Raw genomic sequence first — 22,517 nt, 5'->3', positions numbered from 1 at the left:
GCATCCCAGTTAGGGGTCAGGGCTCCACATAGGCCTGTCAGGTGAGAATGGCCAACCTCCCGCAGCCTGGGCTGTGCAGCTACCCACCAGCATCCTGGATGCCGCTAGACCCTGGTTGGAGGATCTGAGGTGGGTGGGGGTGGGGAAATGAAGGACTTCCCCATGTCCTGGCCTCTGGCTGCATGCTGTGTGACCCCAGAATAGTCCCTTCCCTTCTCTGAGCTGAAGGTGCTGAGGAGGCATGAAGTGCCCCCCATTTCCCGGCCAGCAGTGTGGCTGGGCAGCAGGTCCCCCGAGATGGACCTGACCACTTCCTGTGGCCCTACCTCAAAGTCCACGCTCTTTTCATGGCTCCCAGGGAGCAGGTTCCCATAAGGATGCGTTTGGTGGGGCCACCCGCTGTGTCTACCACATTCCCAGAGTCCTCTGAGTCAAGTCCTCAGGGACAGGAACTGGCTTGTGTGGTTGGCAGCGCCTGTGGGGGCCAGCCAGGGTGGTTGGGGGCAGGACAAGACCCACCGGGTAGGCCGGCCCAGGCCACTTCCTCTCTTTGTTGTCCTCATATTTTCTTTTCCTCCTGAGATTTAACTTGAAGACAACGTCACTAGCAGTTTCTGGAGCCACTTGCCAAGGCTGAGTGTGAGCTGAGCCTGCCCCGCCGCCAAGATGATCCTGAGCTTGCTGTTCAGCCTTGGGGGCCCCCTGGGCTGGGGGCTGCTGGGGGTATGGGCCCAGGCTCCCAGTACTAGGCTGTCTGATCTGCAGAGCTCCAGGCTACCTGGGGTCTGGAGGGCAGAGGCTGAGGACACCGGCGAGGACCCCGTTGGACGGTAAGAGGGCCTGGACCTTGGCAGAGGTCATGGAGTAGGATCTGAGTCCCAGCTCAGCTAGAGCAGAGCCTCTCTAGACCTCACGTCCCATCTGTGAAATGGGCTAATCGAAGCTATCTGCTGGGCCAGCTGTGAGGCTGAACAAGTCTAGCCTGGACTCGGTGTTTCAGGATCCACCTAAGAATGACAGGGAGTTCCCTGTCGGAGCCATGGCAGGGAATGGGGCTCGGGGGGCTGGTGGGGAGGCACAGCTCCTACCATCAATCACCCAGCATGGGGCACTGGGGGACTGTGGCTGAAGCCATTGCCAGCTGGCCTGGCCATGCCTTCTGTTCTTCGAAAGAAATCAATTCTGAAAGCTGACACCCAGCAAGGCTGCCCTCAGATTTTGATCTGAGTTCCCTGGGGACCTGACTCTGAGTGCCCAGCAGTGAGCAGAGAGGGCACCCTGCTCTCCACAGCATAATCCAGGGAGCTCTGCCTCAGTGACCCCAAAAGTGGGCAGGATGGTCTTGCAACTGGACCCAGAACACAGCTTTCCAACATTCTATTTGTACAGGGCCAGGGCCCCTCCTGCTGATGAGGTATTGGGCCTGTAAGTACCCCCTCGTCTCCAACTGCCCCCCAGTCAGAGCAGCAGGTGCTGTTTATGGGGCTAGTCTCGGGGCCAGGCACCTTGCCATGTGTATCTCAGTTCATCCCTCCAACAGCCCCACTTACAGAGGAGGAGCCCGAGGCTCAGAGAGGCTGAGGGGCTTGCCCAAGGTCACACAGCTAAGGAGCAAGATCTGAGTCTGACTCCAGAGCTCATAGTCAACTCTTCGCAGCACTCGAAGCCAGCCCCAACTCCCAGATGCTCCTACCCCCACCCTCCTGCCCCCGCACACCAGACCTGTTTGGCTAAGGGCATCTACATGGATGTAGGGAGTGAGGGGAGCCAACTTACACTTCTATGAGGTGTATGAGAGCCGCCATCGCAGAGCGGACCTGCCTGGGAGAGGTCTCATTTGGCTTCTGAGTTGTAGGTTTGTTGGGTCCTTTCCTGAAAACGGATTTGACCAAGGAGGGGCAAGAGGCCCCTTAGTGAGGGGCTGGTGGCAGTGGTGTGGGGAGCAGTGGCTGAGCAGCTGGCCATGGAAAAACCTCATTCCCGCCTGCCACCAACTCTGCTCAGGGCTGGGAAGCGCAGGTGATTCTCAGTGGTGGGGCGGGGAGGGGGTGCGGGGCAGGGGCAGGGTGGATCCAGACACTCCGCTCTGATTTCAGCACCAAGGAAGCTCCATGCCTGAGTCTCAGGCCACCTTCCTCCTTTTGATGAAAGGGAGGATGAGGGGACCCAGTGGACAGGAGGGAGGAGGGAGCTGCTCCTCTTCCTCCCCGGGGTCTTGGTTGTGGGAGACATTGCTCCCTTAGCCCCAAGGAGTGAGGGTCTGGGAACTGTTGTCGGGCAGCCCTGCAGGGGCCCTGCAGTCCTTCTCTGGGGGTTCTCAGAGTGGGAGGGTGCATGTACCTGGACCAGGAATGCCCAGGTGTCCCAAGCCTGGAAGCCCCCTGCCTGCAAGGCTCTCCTTCCCACATCCAGAAGCTGCAGTCTCCACAGGACAAGCCCATGTTCTCTCAACAAGCCCGGATGGGCTGGTGAGAAAGGAAGGAAACACCACGGCTTCCTGGGCTGATTGCTTCCCGTGCTCCTGTGACCAGGGAGGCGGAAGCGTGCTCCAGTCCCCGTCCCTGCAGCAGGGGAAGGGGAGGCAGATTGGGTTCCACTAGCAGGGGTAGTGACACCGACACCATCACAAGGAGGCTCGGCTGCCAGAGTCAGGCATTCTGCCCTGCCTTTGCCGCTCACGTTTCCAGAGGCCCAGGGCTAGGCCGGGCCCTGGATGCAGGCCCCAATAAGACCCTTTGCAAGGAAAAGCTTGAATAGAACCACTATGTCCTCAGACTTCCCTGCGGTGGAGAAGTGAAGGGGTTAACTGCTTCTTAGGTCGCCAGGGACCCCGAGGGGCCCAGCCCAGGGAGTCAGCAGCCTGAGCATTAGGACTCTGGGAGGACGAGGCTCTTTCTGTGCCCTGACTCGGGGATGTCTAGAATGTGAGCGCCTCAGACCCAGGATTTGCTGTCCCAGTGGAACTCAGTCTGCGGTAGGGACTGTGCTGAGCCCCAGGCAAGGTGTCCTATCTATCACATTGCTGTGACAGCTCAGAGGGGTGGGGATGCCCCCCAGGGCCACAGAGCTCTTAAGTGACAGTGAGAGCCGGGGCCCACCCAGGCATTCTCTGTCCTGTCCCCCCAAGAGGGTGGCCATGTAGGGGACGCTGCTGCCAGCAGGCTGGTTGGCCCCAGTCACCAGCCTCAGGCTTCTCCTGACCCTCACACCAGGAGCCTTGGGATTTTCCCAGCTGGGAGCTTGTGGCCCAGAGGAGTCCAGCATATGGCTAGAGGTCACACAGGAGCAGGGCGGAACACAAGCCACGATGCACCTTTTGCACTTGTTCCTCCCCCATCCTCACCCCCCCTCCCCCCGTGCCTGACCCCTGCCGGGCACAGAGCTCTTGACATCAACAGGGAAGAGCCCCCACTGGCCAGAGCTGAAGATTCCAGAACCACGCTCAGGGGTTCTCGGCTCTGGGCTGGCCCCTGAGAGAGCCTGGGGCTTCTCTGCCAAGGCCCTTTTCTGACTCAAGGACAAAACCCTGTGAGTTTCTCCCCTGGAATGGTCAGGTTAATGGCTGGCTTCAGGGCATCAGAAAGCAAGGCTGCTGAGAACACGCCCTCCTTGCCAAGGAAGACTTGAGGGCCTCTGGGAGGGCGTTTCCTGGCTGGGGAAGGGAAGGCACTCCACACAATCTGCATAATGGATGCGCCCTCCCCCACCTACAGGCTCCCTTCCCCTTCCCCCCAACACTCGCTCTGCTCTGTTTGCCGCAGAGACACAGCTTCTTCGCATTTCAATGACGGGGGAAGTGCCTTGCTCAAGGTCACTGTGGGTTCGGGGAGGAGGAGGAGAGGAAAGCACAGGCCACCCAGCTTCCATTTAAAGCTCCAAAGGAGTCCACATACCCTCCCATCTGGGTGGGGAAGCAGGTTGGGGCAACAGAAGACCAAAAGCAGCTCCAAACCAGGCCAGGGGAGCCCCACATTCACTCTGAGTTGGCCACTGGGAGATGAGGGCACCCAGCAGGACTCCCCAAGGGAGGGCACAAAGATAAAGCCAGCCTGAGATGGAGGGGCAGAGGGAAAAATGGGCGCTTCAGCAAGTTGGGCCGGGGGCATGGGCATCAAGGGCCAGCAAGAAGCTGCCAAGAGCTGGAGGAAGCCAAAGCAAAGGTCAAGAATGTTCCCAGGGTTCTGGGCCAGCAGTCTGTACTGTGCCAAGGGAGGGCCTGCCCAGGGCGGGCAGTGTGGGCAGAGAGAATAGCGGTGCTGAAGCCCAGGGTCTGCGCAGGTCAGCGGAGAAAGTTCCTGGGCAGGAAGGGTGGGCGGCATAGTTTCCACTTCCAGGAGCTTGAGGTGGAAAGTCCCGGTCACTCCTAGCAGACTGGACCAGGCCAGGCGTGCCTGGGGCACAGGCCTTCCAGGCCCTCTGCAGTAGGTCAGAGGTTTGCGAGGAATGGAACTTTGTTTAGAGAGAGTTTCTCAACCCTGGCACTACTGACATTTTGGACTAGACAATTCCTTGCTGTGGGGTGTGGAGATGTCCTATGCATTGTAGGTATTTGGCAGCATCTTTGGGCCCCGCCCATGAGATGCCCAGTCGTGAGTAGCACCCACCACCCAGTTGTGACAATGCACCTGGGGAAAGTCCCCTCTCCTCCCATTGAGAACCACTGGTCTAAGAGAGATTTTTCCCTAGGACTGAGCCCATATTCCAGGAGTTTCCATGGGGCCCCAGGTGGGTGTCTGTGCAAGCGAGCCTGTCACCTGTGGCTCCTGAGCTCTGGGGCCAGTGCCTTCCCAGCCCTCTGTTTCAGTGTTGAGTGAGCATTCCTTCCTTCCATCCTTATGGTGAGGTGACCCCTTTTCACACTGACTGATTCCTTGGAGATGCACCGGCCCCTTCCTAGTCTCTGTTCCCATTGGCTGGCATAGCAAATCCTGAGCCAACACCCATCGTTTTCATCCCTTGGCTTTGGAGTCAGTCTTGATAGTTGTGAGAGAAACTCCCTACTCATTGTTGTCTTCCAAAATGTTCTTTCTTTTTTTCTTTTGAGACAGGGTCTTGCTCCATTGCCCAGGCTCGAGTGCAGTGGTTCACTGTCGGCTCACTGCGACCTCCACCTCCTCGGCTCAAGCAATCCTCCCACCTCAGTCTCCCAAGTAGCTGGGACCAGAGGTGTGCACCACCGCGCCCAGCTAATTTTTGTATTTTTTGTAGAGACAGGTATGTGCCACGTTGCCCAGACTTGTCTGAAACTCCTGGACTCAAGCAATCCACCCGCCTGGGCCTCCCAAAGTGCTGGGATTACAGGTGTGAGTCACTGTGCCCGGGTTCCAAAATGTTCTTGATTATTCATCTGCATTTTCTTTTCCTGATGAAAATGATTTTATTTATTTTTTAAGTTTCATTTGTATTAGTTATACGTACTCATAGGCAGGGGAGTGGGCCAAATCCAGCCCCTCACCTGTTTTTGCTAACAAAGTTTTATTCAAGCACAGCCAGGCTGGTTCATTTACATATCGTCAGTGACTGCTTTTGTGGTACAATGGCAGAGTTGAGTAGATGGGACAGAGTTCATGTGGCCTGGAAAGCCTGAAACCATGGCCAGCATCAGGGGCATGTGACCTATGCAGTCACACACAAGGCCCTGCCCTCTGGAGGGCTCCTCCCTGGGTGTCATCATCTTGAAATTCTTCATACTTTTTGAAGGAGAGGCCCCACGTATTCGTTTTGCACTGGGCCTTGCAGATTATGTAGCTGGTCTTGTGTCAAATATTTACTATCTCTACCTTTAGAAAAAAAGTTTGCTGATCTCCTGATTAGGAATCAACTGGTTCTATAAGGCTTGCTGAGACGGTCAGAAGCCCCAGCTCCCTCTGGTCCCAAAGGCAATGACTTTCAACTTTGCAGGTGATTCTTTCGCATTTACCTCTGTATCACTAAATAACATGCTTGCATTGCTGCTTCTTGGGAGGTAGCATTATCTTTTTTTTTGAGACGGAGTTTCACTCTTGCTGCCCAGGCTGGAGTGCAATGGCGCGATCTTGGCTCACTGCAACCTCCACCTCCCAGATTCAAGCGATCTTCCTGCCTCAGCCTCCCGAGTTGCTGGGATGGAGATAGCATTATCTTTGAGTCAGATGTCATTCCTACCCCAAAGCAAATGCATGTGCATGTATTCATAGGGCCACATGTACTGCTCAGCATTAAGCCTTGAACTAAACTGAAACTTTTTTGCCCCCTTGCACACTTTTTGTTTTCCCTGTAGTAAGAATTTAGAACTTCCAGAGTTCTAAAATTTCATGTGTCTTGCTTTTTTCTTTTGCTTATTCCGTGTCTTTATCACTAACTCAACTCCACACCCTCAGCCAGTTGTCCACATCTGCTCTCTACACTCTCATTCACGCCAGGTGTCGGAGCAGCTGCGTCTTCTTGGAGATGCGGCTCCCAGAGCCTCCAGGTATGTTCCGATGTGGACTGCTGCCCTCATACCACAGCCCATTGTCGTCCTGGGGGTTCCCTTCACCTGGTTTTTATGTTGGAACCTGTTTCCTGATCCTGTGCCTTCTCTTTCTTGATTTTCTCTGTTGTTTTGTTGGAGTGTTTCCTGTGGCACCACGGTTCTGCATCCTGGGTGTGCCATGCAATGACCCAGAGAGCCTTAAAATGCTGGTGCTCAGGCCCTAATCTCAGGGGGTCTGGGAGACTATTGTTTTTCTTTCTTTTTATTATTATTATTATTATTATTGAGATGGAGTCTCGCACTGTCACCCAGGCTGGAGTGCAGTGGCATGATCTTGGCTCACCACAATCTCCACCTCCCGGGTTCAAGCAATTCTCCTGCCTCAGCCTCCCAAGTAGCTGGGATTACAGGCACCCATCACCATGCCCAGCTAATTTTTTGTATTTTTAGTAGAGACAGGGTGTCACTATGTTGGCCAGGCTGGTCTCAAACTCCTGACCTCGTGATCTGCCCGCCTCGGCCTTCCAAAGTTCTGGGATTACAGGCATGAGCCACCGTGCCTGGCCTCTTTTTATTGTTTTTTGTAGAGATGACGTCTCACTATATTGCCCAGGCTGGTCTCAAATTCCTAGTCTCAAGCAGTCCTCCTGCTTTGGCCTCCCAGTGTTGGGATGACTGGCATGAGCCACTGCACCTAACCCAAGACATCATTATTATTATTATTAATTATTATTATTATTATTATTGAGACGGAGTCTTGCTTTGTCACCCAGGCTGGAATGCAATGGTGCAATCTCCACTTACTGCAACCTCTGCCTTCCGGGTTCAAGTGATTCTCCTGCCTCAGCCTCCCAAGTAGCTGGGATTGCAGGCATGCACCACCATGCCCAGCTAATTTTTGTATTTTTAGTGGAGATGAGGTTTTGCCATGTTTGCCAGGCTGGTTTGGAACCCCTGACCTCAAGTCATCCCCCTGCCTTGGCCTCCCAAAGTGCTGGAATTACAAGCATAAGCCACCACACTCGGCCCCAAGACTATTATTTTTAATTATTTTTAAAGTGCCACACAATGGTTTTGTTTTTGAGTGTGGTTTTGTTTTGTTTTGTTTTGTTTTGTTTTGTTTTTTTGAGGTGGGGGTCTCACTATGTTCTCCAGGCTGATCTCGAACTCTAGGCCTCAAGCAGTTCTCCCACCTCAGCCTCTTGAGTAGCTGGGATTACAGGTGCAAGCCACCACATCTGGCTTGCATGATGGTGTTGATGTGCAGGCAATATTTCAAACCACTGCTCATCAGGTAGTCTCCTGATGAGGGATACGTGGGAGGTGAATGTTCTGAAACCTGGGTCATTTGAAAATATCTTTATTCTCACTCCCACACTGATTCATAGTTAGGCTGGATATAGGATTCTGAGTTGTAAATTATGTTTCTTCAGTATTTTGAATGCAATCCTCACTGTGTTCCAGTTTCCAATATTGCTGTTGAGAGGTTCAAAGCCATTCCAGTTACCGATTTTGTATGCATGTGTTTGTCTTGGTTTTCCTCGCTGGAAGCACGTAGAGACCATCTTTGTTCCCAGAGTTCTAAAATTTCATGATGACATGTTTTGATATAAGTGTATTTTCATCATATTGCAGGTAATTGGTGCTGCTCTGAATCTGGAAATTGAAGTCCTTCCCTTCCGGAATATGTTTTTGGTTTGTTGTTGAGACAAGGTCTCGCTCTTTTGCTCAGGCTGGAGTCCAGTGGTGCAGTCATAGCTCACTGAAGCCTCAACCTCCCGGGCTCACAGGACCCTTCCACCTCAGCCATCCGAAGAGCTGGGACTACAGGTGCACACCAGCACACCTGGCTAATTTTTCAGTTTTTTTGTGGAGATTGAGATCTTTCCATGTTGCTCAGGCTGGTCTCAAACTCCTGAGCTCAAGTGATCCTCCTGCCTCAACTTCCCAAAATACCGAGATTACAGACATGAGCCACCATGCCCAGCCTGATTTTTTTTCATTGATGATTTCCTCCCTCTGTTCTCTCTTTCTGAAATTTGTACTATTTCAATGTTACATTTGCAAGACTGGTCCTCTATTTTTCTTTTCTCTTTCCAATTTTTCATCTCTCTCTTTGCTCTTTTAGGGAAATTTCTTTAACTTGACCCTCTGACATTTCCATTAAATTTATTTTCATTTCTACTGTTATGTTTTTAATTTCCAAGAGTTCTTTTTTGTTCTTTGAATGTTCACCCTTCCTCTCCCATCCCCCCTCATTTTTTTTCTTTTTCATAGATTCCTGGTCTTGTTTCTTGGGTGCAGTAATTTATTTTATCAACCTGGAAATCTTAGTGCAAATGTTTCAGTGGTTCTCTTCTCCTTACGCAGGCTTAGTTTTTGTCCAAGTTGGTATTTTTTCGTTTGCCCACTTTGACCTCTTTTTTTTTTTTTTGGAGATAGGGTCTTGCTCTGCACCCAGGCTGAAGTGTAGTGGCATAATCATGGCTCACTGCAGCCTCGAAATTCTGGGCTCAATCAATCCTCCTACCTCAGCCTCCTAAAGAGCTGGGACTACAGGCATGTGCCACCACACCTGGCTAATTTTTTGTAGGGATGAGGTCTCACTATGTTGCGCAGGCTGGACTCAAACTCCTGGGCTCAAAGGATCCTCCCACCTCAGCCTCCCACAGTGCTGGGGTTACAGGCGTGCGCCACTGTACCTGGCCCTCTTTTGGAATACAATGTTTCTCGGGTAAATCTTGGATGTCTGCTCACTTGAGAAAGACTGAGAAACTGACTGGAAGCTGGGGTGTATGGATACCCTTTTCTGACCCATTTTGTCATAGGATCTTCTGGTTGGCTATTTTTATGGGAGAACCCCTCGTGTCAGCAGCTTTGGGTCTTTTCCTCTTGGGCTGGCTCATTTTCCTGAGAAACTTTTCCAGTCTGCTGCTGAGAGGGTAAAGCAGGCTAGGGGCTCAGCAGTCAAAATATGGTCACTCAGCTGGGCACAGTGGCTTATGCCTGTAATCCCAGCACTTTGGGAGGCCGAGGCAGGTGGATCACGAGGTCAGGAGTTCGAGACCAGCCTGGCCAACATAGTGAAACCCCATCTCTACTGAAAATACAAAAAAATTAGCCGGGTGTGGTGGCGGGTGCCTGTAATCCCAGCTACTTGGGAGGCTGAGGCAAAGAGAATCGCTTGAACCTGAGAGGCGGAGGTTGCAGCAAGCTGAGATCGCGCCACTGCACTCCAGCCCAAGCGACAGTGCAAGACTCCATCTCAAAAACAAGAAAAAAAAAAAAAAAGTCACTCGAATCCCCCACCCTTGCCTTTCCCAGCACTATCCCTGTGTGACAGTGCTTGACGGCCCCAGGACAAAGACCAGCTCCGGAGAATAAAATCCCGGCACTGACAGTCACTTTACCACCAAGGCCTCTGAACGCCGCTTTCTAAGAGCTCACAGATGTGGCCACTTCTCCCACGTCCACCATCACTCAGTCGAAACTGCCATTATCTCCCCCTAGACCCTGGACACAGCTGCCAACACCTTGCCCTCCCATCCTCTCTGCACCCAGGAACCAGGGTGGCTCTTTCACGCCACTTCCCTGCTAAAACCCCTCCATGACTTCCCATGCCCTCAGGACATAGGCCAGCTCCTCCGCTGAGGTCTGGCTTCTCCTTTCATCCCAGCCTCCTTCTGCAGCCCCTTCCTCACCCCTATGCACCCCTGTCACATCTGGTGCCTCATCCAACTTTCCGGCTTTAAGACATAGCCCCATTAGCTCCTTCTCCTAAAAGTCTCTGCAGATCCTGGCACCTCTCACCCATTCTAAGAGTGCTCTCCCTGGGGACCCTGAAGGGAAAGTCTGTACCTCCACATCCACACCCTGAGCTTGAGCGCAGCACCAAGCACCCAAGAGGTGCTGAGCTGTACTGTGCCACGGAGATCATTGCCACTTGCCACTTTGATGAGCTCTGTTCTGGGAGCTGGCTGCCTGGGGAAGGGCTCTCTGACCACTGCCACGGACCCCATGGAGTCAGCCACTGGGTCAGTGAACTGGAGCTCCATCAGCATGAGCGTCCCCCGGCTCCTGGGATCACCACAGTGCATGCTGGTGAAGGGCCAGGATGGAGGGGCTACCTCTCAAGTGTGCAGGATACTGAGTGTGACCTCCAACCACCTTGCATGACCTTGATGTGGTGGCCATCCCAGAGAAGACACTGCTCCACCCAGCTGCTTACCTTTCCTTAGGACAACTGTTTGAAAGTCCATTTCTAGAATGATCCTAATGGGCATGGCCAGGGAGCTGGTCCTTCACATAAGTAGCAACAGGGCAGGCTGCCAGGGCAGTTGGAATGGGGCAGTGGAGCTGTGTTCACAGAACACTTGTCAGGAGCCAGGCACCTGGTATTCCTCTACCCACTTAAAGGAGGGCATTACCATCGCCATTGTATAGATGGGGAAAGAGAAGCTCCCTAAGCGCCTCACTCGGGGTCACACAGTCAGAAAGCGTGAGGGATTCAAACCCAGGACTCTCCAGCCCCAGCTGCACCTTGGTAGCAGGAGAAACAGCGAGAGCTTTCTGGCTCTGCGGCTAACCTCACCGAAGGGAATCCATGCAGACAGCTGCAGTGCACATGGTGTTTTCCCACACTCTGGCTGTTAGTTTTGTTGGCTAAAACAGTCATCACCCTGGAGCTGCTTTTCACAGTTCTAGATTTTGGTGGGTTTCTCAGCCTCTCTGTGCTGGCTCGGGGAGGCTTCAGGAAGGGGGTGGAGCAGGTGCCCTCTTTGCAGGTAGGGATTGTGAAACGTTTGGTCTGGAGCCCAGGGATGAACAATGCAGAGGGCTCTCTTCACAGGATAATGGATTCCAGAATCCCAGCACTGCTCCGGCAGGAGGTGGGGACTGGTGGCTCTGCACTGGCACCCCCTGTTGACCTGGGTGTGGCTTAGCAGCCTTCTCCTCTTGCTTGTTTTCCAGTAACTGGTGCCCCTACCCGATGTCCAAGCTGGTCACTTTACTAGCTCTTTGCAAAACAGAGAAATTCCTCGTCCACTCGCAGCAGCCATGTCCGCAGGGAGCTCCAGACTGCCAGAGAGTCAAAGTCATGTGAGTAGGGGAGGGTGGGCCATTCGCCCAGGCCTGGAGCGAGCCCTCCCTGGAGTCACTGAGTCAGCCCTCCTCCTCCTCCAGGTACCGCATGGCCCACAAGCCAGTGTACCAGGTCAAGCAGAAGGTGCTGACCTCCTTGGCCTGGAGGTGCTGCCCTGGTTACACGGGCCCCAACTGCGAGCACCACGGTAGGGCTCCCTGCTGCCCCCCTCCCCACTTGACCTCTGATCCCCAAAGTCAAGCAGCTCCTCTGACCACTGGGGTCAATATCTAATGCTTTCTTCTGCAGATTCCATGGCAATCCCTGAGCCTGCAGATCCTAGTGACAGCCACCAGGAACCTGGGGATGGACCAGTCAGCTTTGAACCTGGTGTGTTGCTTTCCGGAAGGGGCAGGCAGACAGGCAGGCAGGCTGCTGGGGCCCACGTAGCCAGCTGGCCCTTTCTCCTGTGATACAGCAGTGCCATTTCAGGGAAACCTTGCCTCCAGAATCAGCAAGGACTCCTCTGTGGCCTGCACCACCTCCCACCTTGAAGGCCAGGCTCACCAGGCTCCCAGCTGCCTGCTGGCCAAGCACACACACCCTTTTCCTTCACCCCATCTTCTGGGAAGTACTGGTTCATCTGACACTTTCCTTGTCCCCTGAACCACACAAACCCTTGTGCCTGGAAAAAGCATTCTCACCCTTCCCCACAGCCCTAACCAGAGCCAGGAAGTCATACTGTCCTTGGTCTTGGAGTCAGCACAGGAAACCCACCAAAAGACATCATTTGCAGCAGGGCCCTTCAAGGCTGGGCCCAAGATTGAGAAAGCAAATGAGTGTCATTATGTGGTGAAGTATTTATTGACAAGGGCTGCCAAGAATGAAGTTGTGAGGCCATGTGCATGTGCTGAGGAGGGGAGTGGACCATGATTGATTAGTCATGTCTGCTGTGGGTGTAGGAGGCAGGATGAGGGTTCACTTGCTATGCATTTGCCCTCCAGGGGCTTAAGGCTTCTAAGCTCCTGCTCAGAGGACATCAGCAGCTACCTTCCCTGCTCTCAGCCCTCAACGATCCTTCTCTGAACCTCGTGATTGTCCCAGACCTGGTGAGTTAGCCCTTGACATTTATGTCTGCTGTGCATTTAGGCCACCTGGCTGCAGCGATCAGTGAGGTTGAGGTGCAACAGGAACAGCAGGAACACCTTCTGGGAGATCTCCAGAATGATGTTCACCGGGTGGCAGACAGCCTGCCAGGCCTGTGGAAGGCCCTGCCTGGTAACCTCACAGCTGCAATGATGGAAGCAAATCAAACAGGGCATGGTGAGTGGCAGGCTCTAGGGGCTGAGGAAGAGCCTGGTCACATTGAGGGGAGGAGGGGAGGACCCCGCTGGTCCCAGCCTGGGAGGAATGTTTGCTCCTGCAGGGCTTGTGTCACACCACACGTCTGTTGCAGAGTTCCCTGACAGATCCTTGGAGCAGGTGCTGCTACCCCACGTGGACACCTTCCTACAAGTGCATTTCAGCCCCATCTGGAGGAGCTTTAACCAAAGCCTGCACAGCCTTTCCCAGGCCATAAGAAACCTGTCTCTTAATGTAGAGGCCAACCGCCAGGCCATCTCGAGAGTTCAGGACAGTGCCGTGGCCAAGGCTGACTTCCAGGAGCTTGGTGCCAAATTTGAGGCCAAGGTCCAGGAGAATGCTCAGAGATTGGGTCAGCTGCGGCAGGACGTGGAGGATCGCCTGCACGCCCAGCACTTTACCCTGCACCGTTCGATCTCAGAGCTCCAGGCCGATGTGGACACCAAATTGAAGAGGCTGCACAAGGCTCAGGAGGCCCCAGGCACCAATGGCAGCCTGGTGCTGGCAACGCCCCAGGCTGGGGCAAGGCCTGAGCCAGAGAGCCTGCAGGCCAGGCTGGGCCAGCTGCAGAGGAACCTCTCAGAGCTGCACATGACCACGGCCCGCAGGGAGGAGGAGTTGCAGTACACCCTGGAGGACATGAGGGCCACCCTGACCCGGCACGCGGATGAGATCAAGGAACTGTACTCCGAATCCGACGAGACCTTCGATCAGATTAGCAAGGTGGAGCGGCAGGTGGAGGAGCTGCAGGTGAACCACACGGCGCTCCGTGAGCTGCGCGTGATCCTGATGGAGAAGTCTCTGATCATGGAGGAAAACAAGGAGGAGGTGGAGCGGCAGCTCCTGGAGCTCAATCTCACGCTGCAGCACCTGCAGGGTGGCCATGCCGACCTCATCAAGTACGTGAAGGACTGCAACTGCCAGAAGCTCTACTTAGACCTGGACGTCATCCGGGAGGGCCAGAGGGACGCCACGCGTGCCCTGGAGGAGACCCAGGTGAGCCTGGACGAGCGGCGGCAGCTGGACGGCTCCTCCCTGCAGGCCCTGCAGAGCGCCGTGGACGCCGTGTCCCTGGCTGTGGACGCTCACAAAGTGGAGGGCGAGAGGGCGCGAGCGGCCACGGCGCGGCTCCGGAGCCAAGTGCAGGCGCTGGATGGCGAGGTGGGAGCGCTGAAGGCGGCCGCGGCCGAGGCCCGCCACGAGGTGCGCCAGCTGCACAGCGCCTTCGCCGCCCTGCTGGAGGACGCGCTGCGGCACGAGGCGGTGCTGGCCGCGCTCTTCGGGGAGGAGGTGCTGGAGGAGATGTCTGAGGAGGCGCCGGGACCGCTGCCCCTGACCTATGAGCAGATCCGCGTGGCCCTGCAGGACGCCGCCAGCGGGCTGCAGGAGCAGGTGCTCGGCTGGGATGAGCTGGCCGCCCGAGTGGCGGCCCTGGAGCAGGCCTCGGAGCCCCCGCGGCCGGCAGAGCACCTGGAGCCCAGCCACGACGCGGGCCGCGAGGAGGCCGCCACCACCGCCCTGGCCGGGCTGGCGCGGGAGCTCCAGCGCCTGAGCAACGACGTCAAACGTGTCGGGCAGTGCTGCGAGGCGGAGGCTGAGGCCGGGGCCGGGGCCGGGGCTGCCTCCCTCAACGCCTCCCTTGACGGCCTCCACGATGCACTCTTCGCCACCCAGCGCAGCTTGGAGCAGCACCAACGGCTCTTCCACAGCCTCTTTGGGAACTTCCAAGGGCTCATGGAAGCCAACGTCAGCCTGGACCTGGGGAAGCTGCAGACCATGCTGAGCAGGAAAGGGAAGAAGCAGCAGAAAGGCTTAGAAGCTCCCCGGAAGAGAGACAAGAAGGAAGCGGAGCCTTTGGTGGACACGCGCGGCACAGGGCCTGTGCCAGGTGCCTGGGGCGCGGCGCTCTGGGAGACAGGTGAGTTCCTGGACCGGGGAGACTGGACGAGTCTAGGAGGCCAGGGAGGGCTGGCGGCAGCTCTTCTGCCTCCAAGAGGGCCAGGAAGAGAGAGAACAGCATGGCCATCGGTCACCCCTATTGGGTCCACCTTCCCTTTGGCCCACCTGCTTTTCAGGGGTGTGGGCCTCTCAAGCTACCTGGCTTATGGGGAGACAGGAGAAGTCACAAAAACCACCTGCTAGTGCCATAGCCCGTGAACGGCAGAGCCTGGAGGCCACACGCACACCAGGGCCGCGTACTGCTCCCGCTGCAGAGAGGGGAGCGCCTCCTGCCCTGCCAGGGCAGCCCTCAAGTCCCCGCATCTCAACTCTTCACCTCACTCCCTTCATTCCCATGTGCGTTTAAGCCACTGTATCTAGGTAGAATGTGGCTAGGGACTGCAGCCACTTGCAGCCCCACTTAGCTACTGTTTCACTTTCCATGATTTTAGTTTCTTTTTTCTGGTTTTTTTTTTTTTGAGATGGGTCTCACTTTGTTGTCCAGGCTTGAGTACAGTGGTAGGATCATGGCTCACTGCAGCCTCAACCTCCCCAGGCTCAGCTGATCCTCCCACTTCAGCCTCCAGAGTAGCTGGGACTTACAGGCATGTGTCACCATGCCTAGCTAATTTTTGTACTTTTTGTAGAGACGGGGTCTTGCTATGTTGCCCAGGCCAGTCTCAAACTCCTGGGCTCAAGCAATCTGCCCACCTCAGCCTCCTAAAGTGTTAGGATTACAGATGTGAGCCATGTGCCCAGGCTTGATTTCAGTTTCTTGCATCAACCACGATGAGAAAATAGGTGAGTACAGTAAAATAAGATTTTGAGAGAGGGAGAAACCACATTCATATAACTTTTATTGCAGTATATTGTTATAATTGTTTTATATTTTATTATTGTCATTAATCTCTTACTGTGCCTAATTTACAAGTTAAACTTTGGCACAGGTATTTACATAGAGGGGGAAAAAAGTATATATTGGGTTTAGTACTGTCTGAGATTTCAGGCACCTGCTAACATCTTGGAACACACCTCAGTGGACTGTACAGGGAAAGCCATGGGCCCTGTAAGGAGCTCATTCCCTCTGCAAATACAGTTAACCTGTCTCACCGCTCTGTGCTAGTCTCCTTCCTGGGCTTTACCACAATGACCCATCCCAACAGGTCAATGACACACTCATCAGCACTACCACCTTACGTGAAACTGAGGCACAAACAGAAGTTTCCTGCTTGCACAGCTAGTGAGCAGCAGAGGAGTACTGTCTTTAGGGTGCTCGTTCTTCCCCTCCAAAAGGCCCTCCATGGCTGGTCCCTGCAGGGCCCTGGGCCTGGGAGCTGGCTTTGAGGTTGAAGGGATGTGTGACCAAGCTTCCCATCCCCTCCCTGAGTGTGGTCCTGGGAGGGGGACAACTAGGCTCTGTGTCTCAAGTGACTCTCTCTGTTAGAGGCTGGCCTTGGAGCTGTGGCCACACCCCACCCACACACAGGGCTAAGTACAAGGCCACCATCTTAGCCATGGCCATGCGCAGCCTGGCGTGTGGCAAGTCCAAGGCCTTGTTGAAGGTCCCGTCCCAGGCAGCCCCTGCCCCTGCTGACCCTCCCTATGGCCCAAGAGGCAATGTGGAGCAGTGGGAGGCACCCAGGCTCTGGCATCACTTGTCTGCTTCTTCCTCAGTAAAATGGCAGAATCCCTACCCATGTCAAAGTTGTGTTATGAAGACTGCTGCGTTTACCAAATACCTAGCACGAAGCTTACCTCATGTAGGAATGCAGTCAACGTTTTCCCAGTTCCCCAGCATTTTCAGGGTCCAGGCTGTGTCCACCTACACTGACACTTCCCTCTTGTTTCCTCTTGTGGTGGTGCAAGGCTTCAATATGCTGATGACTTTCAGAATTTGCCTGATGGTTTGGAAATGTATTTACCATGACGATATTTATTTCAAAAAAATGTTTTCCTTCAAAACAAATTTCCAGGCCAGGCGCAGTGGCTCAGGCCTTTAATCCCAGCAGTTTGGGAGGCTGAGGCGGGTGGATCACCTGAGGTCAGGAGTTTGAGACCAGCCTGGCCAACATGGTGAAACCCCATCTCTGCTAAAAATACAAAATTAGCCGGGTGTGGTGGTGGGTGCCTGTAATCCCAGCTACTCAGGAGGCTGAGACAGGAGAATCACTTGAACCTGGGAGGCAGAGGCCGCAGTCAGCCGAGATTGCACCACTGCACTCCAGCCTGGGCAAGAAAAGCAAAACTCTGTCTAAAAAAAAAAAGAATTAGCCAGGTGTGGTGGCAGGCACCTGTAATTCCAACTACTTGGAAGGCTGAGGCAGGAGAATCGCTTGAACCTGGGAGGCAGAGGTTGCTGTGAGCCAAGATAGCTCCACTGCACTCCAGCCTGGGGGACAGAGTAGGAGTCTGTCTCAAACACAGACACACACCCACACACACCCCAAATTTCCCTTTATTTGTCTGTAGGAAGGCTGTAGGGCTTCAATGTGTGCCCTGCAGGGAAGCACACTCTGAGTTTGCACAGCCCTTCGAAGCCACATCTTAGGGCCTGTCTGGCGAAAGGCTGGGTTGAGGGGGTCTCCCTCTGCGGCGAAACTCCCTGCGCAGGCGCCCGGACGGAACGGCCGGAACAAGGGCCTAGCACCGGTAGAGGGCGCTGCGGGCCGGCCTGCCTTTGGCTAGGCGAGAGACCCACCTGCTGGGTGTTAGGGGAATTGCAGAGGCAGCCGCTGGCCTCTGACTTGGCACAATCTTTTTTTTTTTTTTTTTTGAGAAGGAATTTCACTCTTGTTGCCCAGGCTAGAGTGCAATGGCGCCATCTCGGCTCATCGCAACCTCCGCTTCCCGGGTTCAAGCGATTCTCATGCCTCAGCCTCCAGGGTAGCTGGGATTACAGGTATGCGCCACCACACCTGGCTAATTTTGTATTTTTAGTAGAGATGGGGTTTCTCCATGTTGGTCAGGCTGGTCTCGAGCTACCGACCTCAGGTGATCCGCCTGCCTTGGCCTCCCAAAGTGCTGAGATTACAGGCGTGAACCACTGCACCCAGCTGACTTGACACAATCTTAACACAAATGGGAAAGCTATTCTCAACTGTCTAATTCTCAGAAAATCTTCCAGAACTAGAGAAAAGCAACATTTTTTTATTCAAAAGTCTTGCTGAATTGGGAGTCAAAGAGCTGAGGCTCAAGTTCCGGGAGCCAAGTCAGTAATTGCTCAGCAAACTGCTCCTTTACAGGCTTTGGTTTCATCACCTAAGAAGTGGGGACCTTGTTTTAAACCCCTACAGAGGGAGCAGGTTGAGGAACCCCACAGTAGACATGACCTCGTTGGTGCCAAGGCCAGTGTCACAGGCAGGACCCAAGTAGGACTCACCCTTCCTGTGCCGTCTCATGACCCTGTCCCCACCTGCCCAACCATGCTGGCCAGGCAGCACGACTGGCTTCTTCCTGGCTGTTTGTGCACCCTCCACACATGGCAGCTTCCTCTGCCTCTGCCCGTGCATGGGCCCAGCACCAGTGTTCTGTCGGTGTTCCTGTCCTAAGGCTGGCCAAAGTGCTCCCTGCAGAGAACCAGAAGTCAAGAGATTCAAGGTCTGCTCCCAGGTGGCTTGGTAATTTACTAGTTGTGTGGTCTGGAGCAACAAGCTTTTTCTTTCTGGGCCTCAATTTACCCATATGTAATCTCAGGGCTCTGTGCAACATTTTGAAAAACCACATTAAGATGACCAGCTCACACCTGTAATCCCAGCACTTTGCGGAGCTGAGGTGGGAGGACCGCTTGAGCTCAGTCTGGGCAACAGAGCAAGACTCTGTCTCTACAAAAAATGAAAAATTAGCCAGGCATGATGGCGCGTGCCTGTAGACCCAGCTACTCAGGAGGCTGAGGTGGGAGGATTGCTTGAACCCAGGAAGTTGAGGCTGCAGTGAGCCATGATCTCAATGCACTCCTGATCTGATCAGACATCATCTGGGCAACAAGAGACCATTTATCAACTAAAAAAAAGACCAGCTTGAAGGGGCTTCTCTTCCCTGGCTTCACCTGCTCTTTCCTTCTTTCTCCAAGGTTCTGTCTTCAACATCCAGGAGGAGGATCCAGCCTTCATAGCTCTGCAAATACCTTCCCAGTGTTAGCATTATTATTACCTTGAGGATGGATATTTTCTCCCTTTCCCCTGAGTATCTCAAGATTCCTAGCAGGGAGTGGTCTGGGAGTCAGAGACCCGTGTTCCTGTCCCAGCCTGCCATTTACAAACCATGTAACCTTGGGCAGCTGGTGAAGGATTCAACCTGTTTTGTCAATCGGGAATACTGTCTCTCAAGGAAGGTGGAAGGAAAAGGAATCAAATGAGAAAGTGCTTTGTGGCTGGGCATGGTGGCTCACCTGTAAGCCTAACATTTTGGGAGGCTGAGGCTGGAGGATCACTTGAGCCCAGGAGGTTGAGATCAGCCTGGGCAACATAGTAAGACTCCATCTCTATGAGAAAAAAAAAAAGGCAGGGGGCTGCAGTGTCATGACTGCCACTGCACTCCAACCTGGGAGACAGAGTGAGACCCTGTCTCAAAAAAAAAAAAAGAAAAAAGAAAAAGCGTTTTGTTAAAATGTTAATCAGCTGAGGCAACAGACTTGCATTTTCCTTCCTCTCAGTTAGTGAAAAACTGAGAATTGGCCATCTAGCTCTGCTCCTGCAATAACACTGCCGTTGCGAATATCTAGGTTATCTAGAAATAGTGACCTATTTCCAGTGCTAATAAGGTGAGGACGGCGGGGCTCAGGGTTTAGTTTCCCACCCAATGGCGTAAGGGATGAGTCACTGAGCACTTTCATGTTTCAGGATCCCCTGTGGCCTTCTATGCCAGCTTTTCAGAAGGGACGGCTGCCCTGCAGACAGTGAAGTTCAACTCTACGCACATCAACGTTGGCAGCAGCTACTTCCCTGAACATGGCTACTTCCGAGCCCCTGAGCGTGGTGTCTACCTGTTTGCAGTGAGCGTTGAATTTGGCCCAGGGCCAGGCACTGGGCAGCTAGTGTTTGGAGGTCACCATCGGACTCCGGTCTGTACCACTGGGCAGGGGGGTGGAAGCACAGCAACGGTCTTTGCCATGGCTGAGCTGCAGAAGGGTGAACGAGTGTGGTTTGAGTTAACGCAGGGATCAATAACAAAGAGAAGCCTGCCGGGCACTGCATTTGGGGGCTTCCTAATGTTTAAGACCTGAAGCCAGCCCTGATCTGATCAGACATCATGGACTCGCCCAGCTCTCCCTGGCATGGGGCTCTGGCCAAGGATGGGCAGGAGGTCATTCAGTTGGTCTGTCTTTTCCCTGGAAACCTTCTGCAAAGACAGTGTGGTGTATGTGGCCTCCCTCTAGCTGCATGGGGCTTGGCCACTTCTCCAGGATGAGAAGGACTAGAATGCTTCTCCGGACAGGACATGGTCCTAGGAAGCCTGAACCTTGGCTTGGCATGCCTTCTCAGACAGCCTGGCCTGGGCTCCAACTCTTCACCACACCCTGTATTCTACAACTTCTTTGGTATTTTGCTCCTCCTGTGGTTGGAAACTTCTGTACAACACTTTAAACTTTTCTCTTGCTTCCTCTTCTCTTCTCCCTAATCGTATGATAGAAGGATATTCTTTCCCAGGAAGAATGTTTAAAATGGAGGCAACATTTTGGCCAACACTGGAAAGCACTAGAGGGCAATGGGATTAAACCAACCTGCTTGGTCTCTATTAGTAATGGAGATGACAGTCTGGCCAATCAAGGGAAAGGAAATTAGTACCTTTAGTTTCAGTCATTCCTTGTATGATATGGTTTGGCTGTGTCCCCACCTGAAATATCATCTTGAATTGTAATCCCTATAATCCCCACATGTCAAGGGAGAGATCAGGTGGAGGTAATTGGATCTTGGGGCAGTTCCCCCATGCTGTTCTCATGATAGTGAGTTTTCATGAGATCTGATGATTTTATAAGTGTTTGGTAGTTCCTCCTGTGTTCTTTCTCCTTACTGCCACCTTGTGAAGAAGGTGCCTTGGTTCCTCTTTGCCGTCTGCTGTGATTTTAAGTTTCCTGAGGCCTCCCCAGCCTTGAGGAACTGAGTCAATTAAACCTCTTTCCTTTATAAATTACCCAGTCTTGGGCAGTTCTTTATAGCAGTGTGAAAATGGACTAATACATTTGTATTAATCTGTAATTTAAATTTCATCTCTTTCTCCTTGCCTTACATAGAGTAAAGGCCAAGACATGCCAAACGTGAACTAAAATGTGTAGGGCCTTCACCTTTTTTACTTCCTCCATTATCTTGGGACCATCATAATTCTTGTTAGCGTCTCTAACCAGGAGGCAGCTGAGGGAGGAGGGAAGGAAGACTGTAAAAAATCCCCCTCAATAATGATCAAATTTGGAATAAAGTGATGCCCTTCAAATCTCTGCCTCATTTACTTCTGGAGGGCAAAAATAATTGGTAGAGTAGGTAGAAAAATATGGGACAATGTGAAACTATGTGGGTAAATGTGACTTTGATTATTCTAGGCCCTGTTATGTAGAATGATTTCAGTTCTACAGTATACAGATACAGTATATTCCTGTAATATACCAGCATACGGTTTTCAAAAAATTTCAGACCCTAGAGCAAACTGGCCTGAGAAAGCAGTCGTCTGGCTATCAGAAACAAGGGTTTTTTTGATATTAGGTACTCAAAATTTGTTGAATATAGTCTTCTCAGATTGCTGAGGCAGGAGAATTGGTTGAACCTGGGAGGCGAAGGTTGCAGTGAGCTGAGATCGTGCCACTGCGCTCCAGCCTGGGAGACAGAGCGAGACTCCATCTCAAACAAAAAAAAAAAAAAAAAAAAAAATTCAGATTGAATTTGGTAGTGAGTTGCTTGTTGGCATTAACAAGGTTACCAGCACTTCTAATTGTTTGCTAGGAGTCATTACTTCACTTGTTCCTCAGAATTTATTTATCACTAAGTTTTACGCACTCAATGTGCATCGGTGTTAGAAGGAACAGTATGCCAGGCCACACTGCTGACTAAAGTTTGACCTGGGGTAAATCACAACCTCTCTTGAACTTTATCTGTCTGTATGAGGTGTGAGGTGGTTGATCTTACAGCTCTCGTTAGTTATTCTGGCTTTTTTTTTTTTTTTTTTTTTGAGACGGAGTCTTGCTCTATCACTCAGGCTGGAGTGCCATGGCGTGATCTCGGCTCACTGCAACCTCCGCCTCCCGGGCTCAAGCAATTCTCCTGCCTCAGCTTCTCGAGTAACTGAGATTAGAGGCACCTGCCGCTATGCCCGGCTAATTTTTGTATTTTTAGTAGAGACAGGGTTTCACCATGTTGGCCAGGCTGGTCTTGAATTCCTGACCTCAAATGATCCACCCGCCTCAGCCTCCCAAAGTGGTGGGATTACAGGCATGAGCCACCACGCCTGGCCTCTGGCATTTTATTATCTTAAACACAGGTTTAAATATCACCCACCCCCAGCGCAGTTGGCCACGCCAGAACAAAGACTGGAAGCCCAGTAGCAGGTGAGCCTTGGTGCTGCAGACTGTGCTGCTGTCTTCTTTCTGCTCAGTCGTGCAGTGACTGGTCAGACTCTGCTGATAACAGTTGAGACATTAGGTAATGCAGTGTTATCCTCTGGAAGTTACTGCCCATAGTGAACAAAGTGAACTGA

General features: G+C 53.1%; 1 protein-coding gene across 2 annotated transcripts; it reads left to right on the top strand.

Annotated features, from left to right (window-relative positions):
• Positions 1 to 352: 352 nt before the first annotated feature.
• On the top strand, positions 353 to 21,618 carry LOC105495977 (multimerin 2). Of its 2 annotated transcripts, none has more exons than XM_011765979.3 (7): positions 353 to 830; positions 11,426 to 11,554; positions 11,639 to 11,745; positions 11,847 to 11,927; positions 12,687 to 12,860; positions 12,964 to 14,817; positions 19,676 to 21,618. In XM_011765979.3, exons 1-7 carry the CDS (start codon positions 667 to 669, stop codon positions 20,056 to 20,058), a joined length of 2,892 nt encoding a protein of 963 aa, XP_011764281.2. In that variant the 5' UTR covers positions 353 to 666; the 3' UTR covers positions 20,059 to 21,618. The 2 variants fall into 2 exon arrangements, with proteins under 2 accessions (XP_011764281.2, XP_011764282.2); XM_011765980.3 differs by having other exon boundaries at positions 356 to 830; positions 12,994 to 14,817; positions 19,676 to 21,615.
• The last annotated feature ends 899 nt before the right edge of the window (positions 21,619 to 22,517 follow it).

Source organism: Macaca nemestrina, chromosome 9 (genome assembly GCF_043159975.1).
Source record: "Macaca nemestrina isolate mMacNem1 chromosome 9, mMacNem.hap1, whole genome shotgun sequence".
Lineage (NCBI taxonomy): Eukaryota > Metazoa > Chordata > Mammalia > Primates > Cercopithecidae > Macaca > Macaca nemestrina.
This window is presented reverse-complemented; position numbering and strand designations above follow the sequence as displayed.